This window comes from Nothobranchius furzeri, chromosome 1 (genome assembly GCF_043380555.1).
Source record: "Nothobranchius furzeri strain GRZ-AD chromosome 1, NfurGRZ-RIMD1, whole genome shotgun sequence".
Taxonomy (NCBI): domain Eukaryota; kingdom Metazoa; phylum Chordata; class Actinopteri; order Cyprinodontiformes; family Nothobranchiidae; genus Nothobranchius; species Nothobranchius furzeri.
In genome coordinates, this window is record NC_091741.1 from 43,660,670 (window position 1) to 43,680,130 (window position 19,461).

At 40.3% G+C, this 19,461-nt stretch overlaps 1 protein-coding gene across 3 annotated transcripts in view; it reads left to right on the forward strand.

The window, feature by feature from the left end:
* The first annotated feature begins 547 nt into the window (after positions 1–547).
* The window catches only part of anks1b (ankyrin repeat and sterile alpha motif domain containing 1B), a 305,040-nt gene continuing 286,126 nt past the window's right edge, over positions 548–19,461 (forward strand). For all 3 annotated transcript variants that reach the window (XM_054739750.2, XM_070548583.1, XM_070548587.1), the window contains exon 1: positions 548–873. In XM_054739750.2, the coding sequence (XP_054595725.2) occupies positions 743–873 (131 nt within the window). In that variant the 5' untranslated portion in view covers positions 548–742. The remainder of the gene's footprint in view (positions 874–19,461) is intronic.

A 19,461-nucleotide genomic window follows, 5' to 3' on the forward strand; every position in this document is an offset into this window, starting at 1 on the left:
TGTGAATTCATGGATTTTTTTTCACATTCTGTCTCTCACAGTTGAAGTGTACCTATGATGAAAATTACTGACCTCTGTCATCATTTTAAGTGGGAGTACTTGCACAATCGGTGGCTGACTAAATACGTTTTGCCCCACTGTGTGTATATATACATATATATATAATGTTGTGACAGGACATTTATTTTGAAAGTGTTGGCCGGAAACAGAAAGTTGCATCCTAACAGCTGTGTCTCAGCTGACCCTGATGAGCGCCGACACCGGCCAGTGCGGGGGGCTCGCGGGAGAGAGGAAGGTGATCGTAGTGGGAGAGACGGAGCTCCATCTCCCGTTTGTTTACTCGCACGCGCTTCAGACGCGTCACGCGCCTCCGTTCGCACCAAGAACGATTTTGAGTTGTTTTCCTAAAAAAACGAGTTAAATCTTCAGTTTAGACTTAAACAAGTCGTTTTTGGAGCCCCGGCTTTCCCCGCTGTCTGCTCTGAGGTTTTACACCGGAGAGGAGTGCTTATCTGCGGACTCACACCTGAGTAAATTACGGAGCTTCGGCTGCGAGGCACCGAAGAGAGAGAGAGAGAGAGACAGAGCTGCTCTGCAGCATCACCGTGCAGCAGCTGCTGCGGCTGGAGGAATCCGTTTTGATGCGTTCCCGCACCAGACGCTGAGGAACGGGGGTCGGAAGCAGTGGAGTATACGTTTCTTGGATTTTTTCTTGCCCCGTCGTTAGAAACTTGCGTCCGGGATGGGGAAGGAGCAGGAGCTGCTGGAAGCCGCCCGCACCGGGAATGTCGCCTTGGTGGAGAAACTGTTGAGTGGAAAGAAAGGAATCCTGGGGTCAGGCTCTGGCTCCATCCCTCTCCCCAACCTGCTGAGGTAAGTAGCCTTCTCCAGTCTGCATTATGCAGCCCCAGCAGTGTTGTAGTGGGGGCATTCCTGAGGGCTTTCCTTGTCTGCTCAATTCCTCTTAATGTTGTGTCTGCGCACAAAAACAAACATGCCACGGAACTACTGTGCAGCATGCTTCAACAGCAGCTCAAAGTGAAAGAAATCTGCGATATTATTAAGGGTTATTGACATAAATTAGCATTTTTCTCACACGTGCTTTTGCATTTTGACTATTCTCATCCAAATTAAGACGGTAGTGTCCGGTCCATGTCCTCAAGGTCCACCATGCTCCATCACACCTGATTTGAATCAATGGATGATTAGCGGGTGTCTGCAGAACTGCTCTTGGGTTGCTTTAATGGTGAGGCTGCTGCATGGCACGAGCTCACACCTACCTGCCAGGCTCCAGACCTCTTTATGCTGTGGTTTCTGCACTGCACAGTGGAGACAAAGGAAATAAAAGCTGAGCTTCATGGCTGTGACAGTTTTCACAGGGTGGTGACACTCTGATGTTCAGATGATGGAATATTTGTAATTTATAGTCCAGATTTGCCAGGCAGCACGTAGCAACGCTCCTAAGGCATAGAGAAGAGGATTTCTCCGTCACTCTGTTGGTGTTTTTGGGGATTTGTGTGGTCACATTGCTTCTTGTGGGGTGTCTGATCACGTGATCCCTGTAAAGTTGTGACAGGCAGGTGGACTGAGGGCAAATAGTAAATAAAACCTTGTGGTTTGGCTCAAGCGGGAACCTCGTGCAACTTCTCTTTTGCTGTTAAAAATAAGGCATGTGTAGAAATAAGGAAATGTTTAATTACGCCAGCAAGACATCACCTGAGACTCTGCAGCAGCTGAAAATATCAGTGAAACTCCTTTTCTTCTTGATCTGAGGTGAAGTGACCATGAAGGACCTCACACAAGTTCAGGCATGATGGTCCTCCTCCTGCCCCTGCAGCCTGGTCTCGGCTCAGGATGATGCTGAGCCAGATGACTGGGAGATCCAAGCAGGGGCGTCTGGGAGGAATTCTGCCCCGGGGTCCCAACCTCTCTGTACTGGGAGAATGCTAACCTCGCTTCCAAGCTTCTTTGAACCCCTGTAAGCCAAAAACGGAACTAGTTGTTTTCTAATCAATGGGACATTTGCCAGAGAAGATTGAATAACAGTAATCTCTGATTAGAAGCTTTAATTAGTGTCTTCTGAACCCAGACGCCACAGGAAGCTGCTTGAGGGGCTTTTGTAAGACAGCTGAGTTATGAGCTAGGATTGTCTGATTTTCATGCTGTTTCAGTAATTAAAGGAAGTTTGTGATTTGCTGCATCTTGTGATTTGACATTTTCTCCTCATCCCCTCTGAGAAAACAGAATTTATGTAAACAGAATTTCTATGCTTCTGATGATTTTTTTAAGCAATGCATAAAAATAGGCATCCTATCAAGAAAACTAACTCCCTTACCTTTAAATCTCATATAGATAAACTGGTGAAAAAATTAAAACTAAAGCTGGGTTTCTACTTCCGTAATAAGTTGTGTTTTTCTTTTGAAGGAAAAAAGCAGCTTGTCACTACTACCTTTTATCTGTACTAGATTATGGTGATCTTATATATATGAATGCTTCTTTAACTGTGCTACAAAAACTGGACTCGGTTTACCGTGCGTCTCTTGAGATTCATCACAAACTGTAGAGCCATAACACATCACTGTGAATTATAATCACCAGTGAAATGGCCATCATTGGCAACAAGAAGACAAAATCATTGGTATGTTTTTATTTACAAGGCAGTGTTTGGATTGTTACCTCCTTATATTTGCACTTTAATCACACGAGAAAATGTTGATTCCTATTCTTTAAGGTCTAACGATCAGTTGCTACTTTCTGTTCCTTTTGCTCACACACAGTTAGGAAAGAGAGCCTTCGCCTGCTCTGCTTCTTCTGCTCAGAACCAGCTGCAGAAAACCTGGAAAACGACTGAGCAGGTTTCACTAAATGCCTTCAAAACCAAACTGAAAGCTTCAGAGACTGCATTAGTAACTTGTAACTGCTTTTAATGATTGAGTGTTTTATCATTGCCATTATGTTGTAACTGTATTTTTGCTGCCTCTTGGCCAGCACACCCTTGTAAAAGAGGTTCTTAACCTCAATGGGTTTCTATCCTGGTTAAATAAAAATATGAATAAATAAAAATAAACAAAAAATGTTAGAACATTTCAATTCGCATCAACATCCTGCTGGAGACAAAATTTCACAATAGGAATGTAGGTCATTGCAGATGTGACACCGACACCCTGGATAATCTAAAACAAATCACGTCTGACAGAAATTACTGCCGTGGTTTACTGAGATGATCTTTTTTTGGGAGCACAACAGTAACCCTGGAGACGGTGTTGTTTCAAGGCACTATCCCAGTCAGAGGGGCTCACTAGTATGGCGTCACTGGGGTCAAGGTAAGAGTTAGGGTGCAGGGTAGGGTTACAACGATGCCAGTCTGACATACGTGGTCTGTCAGACTGGCATACGCTGTAAATGTGCATGACAATCTGACAATGTACGGTGCTTTGATAGAAGAGGAGCCGCGTTCACGTATAACCATCCACAAAATGAACTGATGAATGTGTCACAATTTTTCAGTTGACCACCTTCTAATTAAAAAAAAAAATAAATAAAATAAGGCATTAAAATATATCAAAGTGACAAGTCAGGGTGTCATACAGGCTTTCAAAACAACGTGTATGATAATCTGATGGCTAAAATGGCCATTCAGGGTCATATATCTGTTCTAACCTTCTAAACAAAGTGTGTGGTGATCTGACGGGTAAAATTGTCCTTACACTTTTAGAACAAACGTATGATATCCTGATGGGTAGGGATGTAAGAAAATATCGACATGGCAATGTATCATGATATTTTATCCTGTGATATTGTATCGATATTCAAAGCTGTATATCGAAAATATTGATATGGTAACATATTGTGATATTTTATCCTGTGATTTTATATTGATATTCAAAATCCATGTATCAAATTTTTGGAAGAATTTACATGCAAATATTTGTGTATTTTCTTTTCTTTTGGTGCAATTCAAACGCAGATCGCTAGTTGGCAGCAGTGAGCAATGTGTTTTGTTTCCACCATTGAAATGTAAATCCCTCTGTTATGGTTCAGATACCTTGCGTTAAAAATGTTAAGTATCAGTTTGGACTAGGGCTGGGCAATAAATCGAAAATTTATCGTTATCAAAATTTCTGACTCTTATCGTGATCATTTTTCCCATGTTAATACATTTGATAATAAAGAAATGAAAAAATGTGTAGGTTGGTAACATTCACATCTCTTTAAGAAGCTGTACCACCTTGAGTCACCTAAAAATGTGACTCAAGTAATACATGTGACAGCCACATCTATCCAATCCAATCCAATCCAATTTTATTTATAAAGCGCATTCAACAAGGCATTACAACCAAACAAGGCGCTGTACACTAAAAATGTTAGTTAATTAAACCGGCGTTATACAATCATGTCGAACACAGATAAAAGATAAAAAGGAAATACAACAAAATTCCCAAAACTAACAGCTAAAAATCAATAAAACACAGGGAGAATAAAAAATTAGAAAAAACATTTTAAAAAGAACCTCAATAATACGCAAGTTGATATTGTGAATTCCATTTTTAAATCTAGTGGAAAACTTTTGCTTCTGGGCATACCTGTAGTTATCGAGGTGAAATTCTCAATATATCGTGATACTGATATTAGGTCACATCACCCATCCCTAGTTTGGACTGTTTATTGAATATTCGTACAATAAATTCGGTCTAAAAAAATTGCTAATATCATCTGACTGAATGTATCGCAATATATCGTGATATGTTTTATCGTCTCCCCTGAATCGCGATACTTATCGTATCGCCAAAATTTCACCAATACACATCCCTACTGATGGGCAATTTGACCCGTCGGATCATCACACACTTTGTTTAGAACAAACGTATGATAGGTTTGCTCTAAACAAAGTGTATGATGATCTGACGGGTAAACTGGCCCATTAAAATGTCATACAGCTTAAAAAATGTCTGACGATCTGATGGCGTATGCCTGTCTGACAGACTTGTGCTGTCAGACAGGCATACGCCGTTATATGGATATGCCAGTCTGGCAATGTATGGTGACTGGACAGAACACAGTGATCTCAGACACGTCTTCTGGCCTTCATCACAGAACAATGTTTTTCAGTTGTCATGGCGACGGCCTGGCGGTGACTCTGGTACAAGTGTCCACCAGAAGCTTTCAGTGAGCGTGAAGACTTCAATCGGCTTTTTCCTGCATAAATGTACATTTAATCTGATCAGTCAGCTGGTTCATTGGAAATCTTAGTCATGACACTAGAAGGGTTTTTCACACATACTCTATCTTAAAGGCGTGTCTGTGTAGCTGTAATAAAGAGGTATTTGTACGTTAGCGGTTCAAAGGGTCAACAGAGAGGTCACGACAGAGGAGTGTGTGCTGTTGTAGGAATGATCTCTGGGAATAAGTGCATAGTTTCCCATTTTAAGGCTTCTGAGCCGAGCATTCCTGAGTCATGAGCTTCCTCCTCTTCGGCCGACTGATTCCCTCTGAGTATCCATTCTGTTTGAATTCAAACACGTTAAGTAGAGGATGTAGAGAAGACGATCCTCTGCTGCACTTCTGTGGTGTGGAATGAACATGCAGAATGGAAAATCAATACTGGATGATCTCATTGCTGTTTAATGGGTCAGTTTTTTTGGGGGGGAGGGTGTGTGACCTGTACTTTACATGCAAGTGAGTGTAGGTTTCTCTTCTGGGAGGAATAACTGTCTTTGGGCTAACCATGTGGGACATCTTAGTTTATTAGTAATTAGTCACAACCACATTTCTGTGTTTTTCCAACATTCACTTGTCGTTTTACTAAATGTGATTTGTTTTCTTTTTTATACCGTCACAGCCAAAAGTTAAATTCAATTCAAGTTTATTTATATAGCGCCAAATCACAACAAGCATCGTCTCAAGGCACTTCACATGATAAACATTCCAGTACAGGTCAGTTCATTAAGCCAATCAGAAAAAAGTTTCCTATATAAGGAACCCAGCAATTTGCATCGAGTCACTGACTAGTTAGTGTCAGTGACTTTACAGCAATCCTCATACTAAGCAAGCATGCAGTGAAAGTGGAGAGGAACTCCCTTTTAACAGGAAGAAACCTCCAGAGGATCCTGGCTCAGTATAAGCAGCCATCCTCCACGACTCACTGGGGATCAAGAAGACAGAACACACACGCACGCACGCACGCATGCACACACACAGGTAATGTGTCTATGGTTACATTGTGACTTCTTAGTAAATATTCTATTTGGTGAGAGATAAACTTTATTGTATTTATCCTAGTGGATCTATAATTAAACGGATAAACTAGTAGTAGCACATTCAATGTCAAGGAAAGCAAAAAGTTATTATCAGGAGAGGGAGAATGTTTAAGTGGTTAGCAGCAGTGTGCTAGACGATGGTCCCCTCCATGAGGCCACCACAGCTCAGCAGAACATCATTGTAGCTTCTTCTGGGGAGAAAAAGACTTTGAGAGAAAATAAAGTTAACAGCTGAAATAGCAGGAAATAATACAGTTAACGAGCAGATTGTAGAAGAAAGTAGTCGAGTGTGGAAAGTGGTCAGTGTATCCTCCAGCAGTCTAAGCCTATAGCAGCATAACTACAGAGATAACTCTGGATAACCTAGCCTTTTTAGATGGAGGCATGTTGGAGGCAGGGCAAGGGAGAGCTGTCTTTTCCGACTGTACACTCCACCTCCCTCTACTCCCCCACTTGTCCAGATTTAGGCTAACATCAGATTTTAACCATAGGCCCTATCAAATAATTTTTTTTAAGCCTAGTCTTAAAAGTAGACAAGGCGTCTGCCTCACGGACTAAAGCTGGGAGTTGGTTCCACAAGAGAGGAGCCTTATAACTAAAAGATCTGCCTCCCATCCTATTTTTAGATATTCTAGGAAGCACCAGTAAACCTGCAGTTGTGTTGTGGATAGTGTTTTTGCCTCTTGTGTGCACTTGTTTTTAGGTTTAGCAGCATACCTAATCTACTAAGTGGAATTTAATGAAGCTCTCACAAATGAAAAGTTTTATCCGCATCTAGAACGGATTTACCTTTGGAGCCCATCCAGTTTAAGGTTGGCTAGTACGGCTAATGGACACTAGCCTACATGAAAACAGCCAAACTCTGTCAGTGTTGGAGAAACTGAGCTAGATGTTTGTGTGTTAGTAGCTAAAAGTCATCCACAACACTTGCTCTGAGTGCTAACAGACTGTGTGAGATCTTGTGAGAAGTTGTGTGCATGCTAATTTGCTGATTTGACCAAAGAACAAAAATAACCCCTTAAAAAGCCATTTTGTGTTATTGTTTTTCAGCATATGATCTCATTTACAAAGTTTGGCTCCAAAGGCAGTGAGGGATTTCCATTCTACATGCATATGACTTAAAGCATTTTAATGAGCTTAAAGAGAATGTTCATCTGTGTTTTTAGCTGGCCGACAGCTGATCTGTGGATCAGACGAGCACATTTCTTGTACATGTCATGGGTTTTGTTACACATCAGCTAAGATTAGTTTCTTCTTCATAATCGTAAAGCCATAATATGCAACCTTTTCATCCTTTTTAAATCATTTTCTGGAGCCAGTATGTGCTAAAATGACCCTTTACAGGGTTAATGAAATGTCACTCAGACCCCACTGCCCTCTTTGGCCAGAGTATCGCACTTGCCACTTCAGAGTGTCAAAAACAGCCCCTGTTGGACTTAGTAAAGTGGAGCTGATAAGCCTGATGCTAGTCTGCTTCCAGCATGTTTTAGATTGTGGACACAGCTGATACAAGAAAAGGACAAAAAAATTGAGCTGCTTGAACGGAGGGTTGACGAGTTGGAGCAACATTCAAGGTTGGATGATCTCTTGATATCAGGACTGGAAATACACCGTACCTATGCACAGGCCGCAGCCTGTGACGGGGGAAAAGACATTGAAATCACTGCTACTCATTCTCCAGGTTCTCCTTCACTTGAGGATCAGGTGATCAAATTTTTCAACAGCAAAGATATTGCAATATCCAGTAAAGACATTGTGGCTTGTCACTCATTGGCTCAAAAACATAGTAAAACATCAACCATTGTGATCAGGCTTGCCAGAAGAAAATGTAAAATGGAGGTGCTGAGGAATGCAAAAAAATTAAAGGGTACAAGTGTATATGTAAATGAGCATCTTACGAAAAGAAACTCAGAAATCGCAAGGCAAGCAAGGATCCTGAGAAAAGAAAAGAAGATCCATGACACTTGGACAAGAAACTGCAAAGTACTGATAAAGCTAAATGGTCCCCCGGAGCAGGCAAAAGTGATGGTCATCAGAGATATTAAAGAACTTGATCAATACAAATGACATACGTCTGCTGTGGATCACCAAGGATGAATAAGAGGAAGACAACCAACTTCACGCATGGATGATACAACAAGAAGATATACGAAGAATCTGGATTATTCAACTCTCAATACAGTAAGAACAGAGACTGGTAATTCAAGTTATGAAAATTTACAATTGCAAAGGTTTGACTACACAGAATATAAACCACAGGATATGCAGGATGACATTGACCCAGATAACAATTTTTACACTAGAGTACAAAATCATTGTGAATACTATACTGAAGACCAGTTTGAACATAATGTCACTATAAAAGGTACATTATCTGTTATACATTTCAATTGTAGAAGTCTAAATTCAAATTTTGTGAAGATTATGCAATGTTTGAAGCAATCAAATCATCCATTTACTGTAATAGCAATCTCTGAGACATGGCTCCAGGAAGGGAGGAAATCTATGTTTCAAATTGAAGGATATAATATGTTTTCCACAAGTAGAGATTGCAAAAAAGGTGGGGGTGTGGCTTTGTATATTGATAAAAACTTTCAAAGTAGATTGGTGGGTGATATGACATTAGTTATGGATAACATTATGGAGTGTGTATCTGTGGAAATACAAATAGAAAAGTCTAAGAATGTGTTAGTCAGTTGTATGTATAGGAAACCAGGATCTTGTGTTGAAATGTTTAAAGAAAAAATAGTTGATATGTATGATGATATAATCAACAGAAAAATGTGTTTTGTCTGTGGGGATTTTAACATTGACCTGTTGAATCCTCAAATGCAAAATGCAAATACAGAGTTTATTAATTCCATGTTTAGTTTGGGACTGTATCCACTAATAACTCGGCCAACTCGAATTACAAAAACTAGTGCGACACTGATCGACAATATTTTTACAAATATTCTTGAATATGATGTGTTAAGTGGTCTTGTAATTACCGATATGTCTGATCATTTACCGGTTTTCACAGTCGTACAAAGGACAACTGTAACTACTCAAAGTGAATCTGTGGTTGTTACAAGGCTAAAAAATCAAGAAGCAGTAAATTCATTTAAAACTGACTTAATGGAACAAAATTGGGAGGAGGTTTATGTGGAAGATGTAAATATGGCTTATGGAAAATTTTTAAATATTATAACTTCTCTTTATGAAAAAAACTGCCCTTTGCTTTATAAGGTGGATAAGAATAAATATGCTAAAAAGCCGTGGATAACTAAGGGGATTCAGAAGGCTTGCAGGAAAAAAAATAAGCTGTATAAAGACTTTTTAAAGAAAAGAACGGAGGAAGCAGAACAGAATTACAAGATATACAAGAATAAATTAATAAGTATTATGAGATCTAGTAAAAGAAATTATTATAGCAAATTATTGGAAGGAAATAAATCTAACATTAAAAATACGTGGCGCATATTAAATGATTTAATAAAAAAGGGTAGTGGAACCAATAGTCTTCCAAATACTTTTCTAACAAAAGACAATCAAGAAATTTATCAGTCTAAAGAAATAGCAAATGAATTCAATAAGTATTTTACCGAAATTGGGCCAGATTTGGCAAAGGATATATCAAATACTAAATTAGATGCTGATGCTGTGAGTAAAATAACAAATTTAGACAAAACCATATTTATTCAAGGCACAAATGAAAATGAAGTTATAACAGTTGTTAAAACATTTAAAAGTAAAAAGTCAGCAGATTTACATGGATTTGATATGTCGGTTGTAAAAGAAATCATTGAGATTATAGCCAAACCACTTACACATATTTGTAACCAGTCTCTCCAATCAGGAAGATTTCCTGAAAGGATGAAGGTTGCAAAAGTCATTCCTATCTATAAGGCTGGAGACAAACATGACTTTTCTAATTATAGACCAATTTCTATTTTATCTCAGTTCTCCAAAATACTAGAAACAATATTTCATAAAAGATTGTATGACTTTATTGAGCATCATGATATTCTTTCTGAACAGCAATATGGTTTTAGACGTGATCGGACAACTTCTCTGGCAATTGTTGATCTAGTGGAGAAAATATCTGATGCAATTGACAACAAACAATATGCTGTTGGGGTCTTCTTAGACCTGACCAAAGCTTTTGATACTGTTAATCATGACTTATTAATAAAAAAATTGTGTAGATATGGCATCAGGGGTGTGGCCTATGACTGGATTAAGAGTTATTTAGAGAACAGACTCCAATATGTCCACATTAACAACACTGATTCACAGCTACTGACAGTGACCACCGGTATCCCACAGGGGTCAGTGTTGGGTCCCTTGTTGTTTATTCTTTATATTAATGACATATGTTTAGTTTCTAAAACATTGCATTTCATACTATTTGCAGATGATACTAATGTTCTAAGTTTTGGGAAAGATTTAATAACATTAATGGACAAGGTTGAGAAAGAATTAAATGCATTAAAGTGTTGGTTTAACTTAAATAAATTAACTTTAAATTTAAATAAAACAAAATTTATCATATTTACTAATAGAGCAATTACAGTGGATACAAATCTCAAAATAAATAATACAGAAATTGAAAGAGCGAATGAAATAAAATTTCTTGGCGTAACCATAGAAAAAAGTTAAGTTGGAAACCGCATATTGACTCAATTAAAGCAAAGTTATTGAAATCATTAGCAGTTCTCTATAAAGTTAAAGAATTTTTAGATGAAAAAGCTTTATATCTTTTGTATTGTTCCTTATTTCTGCCTTATTTCATGTATTGTGTTGAAGTGTGGGGAAATACCTACGAAACCCACTTAAAGCCTTTGTTTATAATTCAAAAGAGAGCAATCCGACTTGTAAATAAAGCAGCTTGTAGAGAGCATACACATTTACTTTTTATTAATTTAAAAGTATTAAAGCTAAGAGAATTAGTTACATTAAGAACTGCACAGTTTATGTATAAAGTGATGTATAATTTGATGCCAAAACAAATTCAGGATCTGTTCCAGATCAGAGAGAGTGTTTATGATCTCAGAGGGTATAAAATGTTTAGAAAGCCTAAAGTAAGAACTAAAATGAAACAACTTTGTATTTCTTGTGTTGGGGTTGATGTGTGGAATAAATTAGACCAGGAGCAAAAAGATTGTTCAACAATGGTAAAGTTTAAGGGTATGTTTAAATCAAATGTGATTAAATATTATGAATCAAGTCAATGAAAATATGCATAAAACATTAAAGGTCTTTTTTTTTTTTTATGAAGCTAGAATGGGGATTTGAATATATTCCCATACATTTCAAACATGATGTAAAAATTATGGAATCGGTACGCTATTCTAAAATTTTGTTTAAGTTCAAAGGGTTTGGGGGGCTGGGCTTATAAGCTTATGCTTCTGCCCGCGCCCATTCTTAGCATTGTGTAAGTTGTGTGTTTGCTTGTAAACCTGCAAATGTTTCTTTGTTATATTATATTGCACTATTGATTTTAATTTCTCATTAATTTCTCATTCTCATTTCTCATTTGTTTGATTTAGTGATGAACGGCTCCTGTAGACACAAGGGTTGTCACGGTGTGAAAATTTAACCTCACAGTTATTGTGACCAAAATTACCACGGTTTTCGGTATTATCGCGGTATTTTTTTTAAAACGTGCTACATTTTCACACAATTAAATAAACCTTGTATGTCAGGAAATATTGTTCTCAGTTTGTGTCTGAATTTTGCCTAAAATGTGTTATTTTGTAATTATGTTGTTTATTTGTTTACATTTTTCCCTTTAGTCTTTAAAATACCAATATTTGCCCATAACTTCTTGTTTTTTGTCTGTTTGATGTCATCATTTTAAAAATATTAGATCAGATGATACTCAGTACTCAAGTAGCCTTCTAATCAGATACTTTTTTACCCTTACTTGAGTAATAAACCCTATATCAGGAAAATATTGTCCTCGGTTTGTGTCCTTCCAGTGAGCTTTGCAGATGTGGGAAAATGTCATCAGGCAGTTATCGTTGTTAAATTCATAATTATTCTCTGAGAGAGACCAACTCTTATCTGCCCCTGGGAGTCCCGTAATGCATAGCGTCATTTCAACATGGCGGTGTCCACGACACGGTTTATATGCAGGTAGCGGCGCCGCGGCTGCTTTATATAGCGACTCGTTGTATTCTCCCTCAACCAAAATCCTCGGATCACGCATTTTAGCTAAAACGCTAACGTTGGCTTGCCTTGCGTTGGCTGTAGAGCTGTGGGTGATGGTCACGCAGATGTGTCATGAGATTTGAAGCGTTGCTGCCTTTCACAGACACTTTTTCTGCACGTGCTGCAAACAGGATAGCCGTCTTCTATCAGCTGTCCCTCAGCATTCTTCAAATATCCAAAAGATGTCCGTACTTCCCACTTTGTCTTCTTTGAGGGATAAAAAATGTCCTCCTGAGCGCTGCCGTCTCCTCCTTTGGCCATTATTTCAGCTTTAGCTTCAAGAAAGTTTTGGTTGTAAACAACAAAGTGCACATGTGCCACCGGCAACTTCAGCAGATGATACGGTGGCTGGTAAGGGTCACCGCGCCTACACCGCAGCCACGGTAATCCACAGAGATAATATATATTTTTTAAAAACAAGACGGTTATTATTATCAACTTTTTTACCGGGGTTTACCGCTACACCGGTTACCGTGGCAACCCTAGTAGACACTAATGAAGGCTGTGGAGATATTTCAGCAGTTAGATTAAGGTTTTAAAAGGACTAACACACAGTGAGGAGCTATGTCTCACTTTTGGTTTTACTTGGGGGTGCTAAAAGCAAGCCAAACCTGCCTAGTAGTCCTTTAAATAAAAACCCTCTAAAGATGGAGCAGACAGGAAAGCCAGCGGGACAAAATAATTCAGTCATTTCCTTATTATTTAAAATTTAGATTCCACTGGTCAAGACTAAAGGATCTGAATGAATAGCATAAACTGAAACTAACAGTGAGGATAAATGAAATAAAATTCATGCACTTGATGAGACATACTGACTGCGATGGAGTGAAAGTGATACACAAAGAGACTGAGTCGCGGTTGGACAGATGGCTGCTGATCCCTCTTTGCTGCCTCTCCATAATGCTCAGAGGAAAACCCATCTCATTCCAGCTAGAGAGGGTGTGTTAACCTCGCTCCAATTTTGTAAACAAACTGCCTTTAAGTGGAGATGATGACTCCTGAAGGACAGAAAAGCGCTCCTGAATAGATGCTCTGTTTTAATTGGCATCCTCTCAAGCTATGTATGTCTCGTTCTGTATGTGTGTGTGTGCAGTCATATGATTGGTTTTCACACCGTCTAATGAGCATGACGAGTGACAAATAAACCTCCAAACCCATGTTTGTTTCTCTCACCACAGAACTTAAGCTTTGTGATCCAATCTGAGTCTGATAAGCCGACCTGCTGGGGGTTCAGTGAGTCCAGGCGTGTGACATAACCACTGTCCTTGCATAACAACCACTGGTATCTGCGTTTGTGTGTCGGGGGCAATGGGGAGGGGGTATCTAGGAGCCACATGTGGTGCTGGAAACCCAAACTGGGTCAAAGGTTAACTCCAGAGAATGCAAGTCATCACAAGAAGTGATTTTAAGGAGAACCTGAGAGTTTTGAGCTGATCCATTGCCTCATTTTGATGCAGAATCTAGTTTTATAGATTATACAAAGAGAGTCGCTGATGTGCTATAATGTTAATTATAGAACCTTTGAGGGTTTGTGTCATTAAAATCCTCAGGCAGGAGTTTAATTGTCATGTGCCTAAAAGGTTCAGCATATTCTCATGCTGCTGCAGTTCAGACATTTTTTAAAATGTTGATTTGGTCCCATTTGAAGCCCTCGTGCATTCACACGCTTCCTTCTGTTAGAAGATAACGAACGAAATGAGCACAAAATGCATCCGCTTACAGAAAAAGCTGCTGATTCTACAAATCTCAAACTTCCAACATTTATTAATCTCATGCTCGCCTGCTAATCCTGTTAATCCAACACAATGTTCAAAGCCTGTAAGGATTCTAGTGGCTTGTTTGTGTTCAACAGGAATCTTTTTATTCTGCCTTAGTTTGGGTTTGGGTTTGACTTCAGGAGCGGCGTCAGAGTGTGGAGGTTGTCTGGAGCCAGGCTGATTAGGACAAGAAGGAGGTGTGAAGAATACATTCCTGTGTGTGTGTGTGTGTGTGTGTGTGTGTGTATGGGGTTCGGGCCAAGCTTTTATCCTGCCAACAAACGTAGACCTCCGTACTCTGCAGACGAACACATCTTCCCTGCAGTTTTTCACCCTCTTTGTTTCTCCCTCACTTCAGATCTCTGGTTTTTGTCTAAAGCCTGTTTCTCTGTCCCATTTTTGTCCTCCGTGTGGTGTTTCTGTCAATAGCTCTTCGGCTTCCTCTTCATCACTCACTTCTCTCCACAGTCTCTCCCCTCCAGAGATGGACGATAAAGCTTCCCTACTGTTGTGTTTTATCATATCCCCCCTCCCCCCCTCAGGTGCCCACCTTCCCCTATCTTATCAAAAACTCCCCTCCTCTCAGTTCTCAGCCCCCCCCCCCCCCTCTTTACTACATCAGTTATCACTGTTTGGTAACATCTTTTTCCCACCATGCCTCTTGGTGCGACATCATCTGATGGTAGCTAACTGGGAGTTCAGGGAGTCTGTGTCCCTCATTGTGTTTGAGGAGAAACCCAACGGGAGAGGGTGGGACTCGGCGATAAGAGATGAATAAATGTAAACATAATGAAGAATAAAAATTATGTAACCTCATAGAACCTGAACTTCAGGCTTTCTGAACTTTGAGCCAGAGGACAGGATGTCCACTTCACTCCAAAATGACACCATCTGACCGTAATACTTGTTTTATTATTGCGTGACGGTCCTTCCAGGAGGCAGGAAGTAATTGATGACTCCTCTGAATGCCCCTTTTAGCCCAGTAAGGTTTTAAGTGGCATTTGCAAATTAGATTCTGTCCTGCATGGCTGGACGAAGGTTTCCACGTTGATGCACAAATCAGCTGACCAAAAACGGCAAACTGTGATTTACGGTTTTCCACACTGAAAGTTGTCCTGAGCTCTTGATTCATTCACGTTTAAGAAACAGTTGTCCCGATCGAACCTCTTTTTCTTTTTAAATTTAGTGGATCAACATAGAAATGGCTTCTGCATGGTGACGGTGACAGGAATACCTCAACGATGTGGGGTTAGCCAGTGATTTTGGCTGTCAGGGTTTTATTTCACCATGAAATCATGGCTGCCAGATTCAGAGATCTGGCTACAAAGACTTGCACAGATTCAGGCATTTTGTTTTTAATGTGCGACTCGAGCCAGAAACATTCCATTGATTTTGGTGAAAGTTTGTTTACAAGATGTTCTGGACTTGTCGCATGTTCCGTTATCTAGATTTGTGCCTCAGATTTTTTGTTTTTGTAAAAAATTGAAACTACCAGCGTAAATACTTAAATTTAAAAAGTGAACAAGGCTTTCCCTATTGTTGTTTACATTGTTTACTTTTTTCTGTAGTTGTTCTACTGCTGGAAGCTACTTTTCCTTGAGGAACCTTCCTGAAGGAGTTTCTGTTTGAATAACAACTCCTGATGTGGTCCTGCTGCCGTGTTTGGACCTGGAGAACCGAACATGTTGATTCTGAGTGGAGCAGAAACCGAGAGGAGGGGAGAAGTGTGACGCTCAGTCTGTCACACTAATCTTCTAGTCCACGACCCCACATAACACTACGACACACACACACACACACACACATTCCTCTCGGCTCCCCGCTCTCTGATGGATGGCAGCGTTTAATGAATCGCTGCATTTGAAGTGATGAGGAGAAGAGGCCAAGAGAAGCTGGTGTTATGTGGTCAGGGTAAAGCCATCACGGAGGAGCAGCTATGGATGTTAGTGTTTTGTGACTTTGGATAACTTTTAATGTTCCATCTTTACATTTAAAAATAATCAAAGTAGTATTTCCTAATTTTCTCATGAAAACCTCACATGCCCACATGTTTCCTTGGTAAAAAGTTTATTTTGTGTGAATCTGCAGCTTATTTTTGAAGCACTAAAGTTCAATATTGTGTCAGTACTTTTAAGACTTTTACAGATGTTGAAGTCATTTACTTTTTAAATTTAAACTTGGTTTTACAGCAGCTGCTGATCTGGAAACAGTTTCATAGACCATCTCCTGTTCATCCCTCTAATCCAGGGCTAGGGAGCCCTGGTCCTGGAGAGCCACTATCCAGCATGTTTTAGTTGTTTCCCCTCTTCATCACAGATGATTCATCTGTTCAGCTGCTCATCAGGCCTGTTAATCACCTGCTGATTAAAGTCAGGTGTTTTGAAGCAGGAAAACCTCTAAAACAAGCTGGATAGCGGCTCTCTAGGACTGGCGTTTGAACATGGAACACTCGCCCCTCCCCTCGGGTATGTTCTCAGAGACGCCGTCGCTGCTACTGGGACCGGAAACCAACACAGTTAATGGTAAATGGCCTGTATTTGATGTAGCACCTTCTAGAGTCCTAGAATCCCCCGAGATGTTTTACAACACAGTCTTTGGTCCATTCACACTAAACCTTGGTGGTGATGAGCTACAGTGAAGCCGCAGCTGCCCTGGGGCGTGGCGAGACTGCCGAGCACTGGTGCTACCGGTTCCTCCGACCATCACCAGCAGGCAAGGTGGACCAACAGCAGCGCTCTCTGTCGGTAGCCGGGATCAGTCTTCCAACCCTCTGATTACTGGTCAACCTGCTCTACCTCCTGAGCTACTGCTGCCCCAAGTAAACTAGATGGTGCTAAACACCGATCGCCAAACGCCTTTTGTTGTTTGCGGTGTTTTCTGTTTGGGACTCTGGTAGTTTGTCCTAAAGTTGCAGCCAGCTGTCTCTCCTCCTCTGATATTACTGAGTAGAAGTGCAGCGGTTCGGCGAGGCCGACAACTAGATGGTTGCTTTCGGTCCAAAAGTTGCTGGCGGAGGTTCATAGACAAATGCGTGAGAACCGCTTAATAAAATAAAAAAAATTATTTTTAATTCTCCACAAAAATATTTATATCTATACTATGCTAGAATGTTGTTAAGAGGCATAAAACACATTTTAATTTCATTTGTCTTCCAAGTTTGGGATTGCAGCTTTAAATAAAAGAATTGCACTGCTTTTAAAAATATCCTAGTTTCAGTATGAAAACATCAATTATCAAAGTATTTCACTATAGTGATGTTATCATCCATCCCTGCTTGGTTCGGTTCCTGTGTTACTGTTGGAAGCTACATAAGCTGCTGGTTGTTGTTACAAAATCTGATGAGATTAGAAGCCTTAACACTGGTTTAATTAGAACTTTACCAATAAATAATTGGTCCTTACAAGCTAATTAGTGTGTAAAAACGTCAGAAATACTATCCGACCATTTAGAGCTGCTCACAAATCCAAACTCTTGCTTTTCGTTTTCAGTCTTAAATTATAACAAACAAAATCAACCTTTAGTGACCTGTTCAAAATGTCTTTCTCTGCAACGGAGCTTTACACAGTTGCTGCGTTTCCTTCTGGGGTTTTAGAAATCTGAATAATAAATTAGCCTTTGTTTGTGACCCAGTTTTTACCTCAAACTGGGGCAGGTTTGTAGATTTTGTTTTGATTTTGATGACTGGAAATACAAAACCTTTAGCACACAGGGATCATTTAGACTCAAATCCCTACAGTCGGGCTCCAGCAGAAGCCTCTATTGCTGCAGCAGAGGATGTTCCTGTAGGCAGCAGAATGACACATTCAGCAGTCACGTTTAGGTAAAATATGCAAGTTTTTGTACATTTGGCACATTTTGTTCTTACATCTCGTCCCGTGGATGTCACGGCAGGTTGTAGCTGCAGTGATGAATAAGAGAGAAATCAGAAGTGCTTTATGAAGTCACGTCAGCAGAAACGCACAGCAAACTGAACACGTGGAATAAAGAAAAAATTAATTTCAACCAACCTGATTCCTTAAATCTCTCGTTTCATAAATGCTTTCTTTCTTTTTTTATATATATAAATGCTAATATTGCCTTTTCCTAATGCGCTCACCCCCCCAAACACACACGCACACATTTGGCTAATCACATCCGATTAGTGTGTGGCTCTACACCTACCAGGCCTGTCACAAAGAGACTCCACATGAATATTAAATGGTAACTCAAACGAAGTGGACGTGCTCTCCGGACATACTGACGCTTAGAGGTGTTTTATAGAATATGTCACCATATGTTTTCTGGTGATGGGCTGAAATACTCATTTCCCAGCAGGCTTCACAGATGTCAGCACCTGGCTTGTTTTTGTTTCTGTCTGTCAGCCTCACGCCCGCTGCCTGTATGTGCTGCAGCCTTGTAGATGTTGTGTCATTACAAGTATGAATATAATGTGCTCACATGTCCACCCACATATAGCAGATAGAGGTGTGCCTAAGCCAGAAACAAATATCCTTATTATATTATTCTGTCCTCATTTTTACTGAAAACCTGTAAGCTTATTGACATTTAAAGGTGTGGAACTCTGAAAAAACATATTTTTAATGATTATTTCTGATTATAATCAGTGACTAAGTTTTTCATTTAGGTTAAACATGATCTCGGGGCAGAAGTTGCTGAGGTAGTCAAACAACTACACAGCGGCGGAGCCCCGGGGGCGGATGAGGTTCGTCCTGGGTATCTCAAGGCTATGGATGTTGTAGGGCTGTCATGGTTGACACGTCTCTACAACATTGCTTGGTCATCGGGGGCAGTTCCTAGGGAGTGGCAGACCGGGGTGGTGGTCCCCATCTTTAAGAAGGGTGACCTGAGGGTGTGTTCCAACTATAGGGGGATCACACTCCTCAGCCTCCCTGGAAAGGTCTACGCCAAGGTACTGGAGAGGAGGGTCCGATCAATAGTTGAATCTCAGATAGAGGAGGAGCAATGTGGTTTTCGTCCTGGCCGTGGAACTGTGGACCAGCTCTATACCCTTGCAAGGGTGATGGAGGGGGCATGGGAGTTTGCCCAACCAATCCACATGTGTTTTGTGGATTTGGAGAAGGCTTATGACCGTGTCCCCAGGGGCACCCTGTGGGGGACGCTCCAGGAGTATGGGGTGGGTGGCTTTCTGTTAAGGGCCATTCAGTCCCTTTACCAGAGGAGCGTGAGTTTGGTCCGCATAGCCGGTAGTAAGTCGGACCTGTTCCCAGTGAGGGTTGGACTCCGCCAGGGCT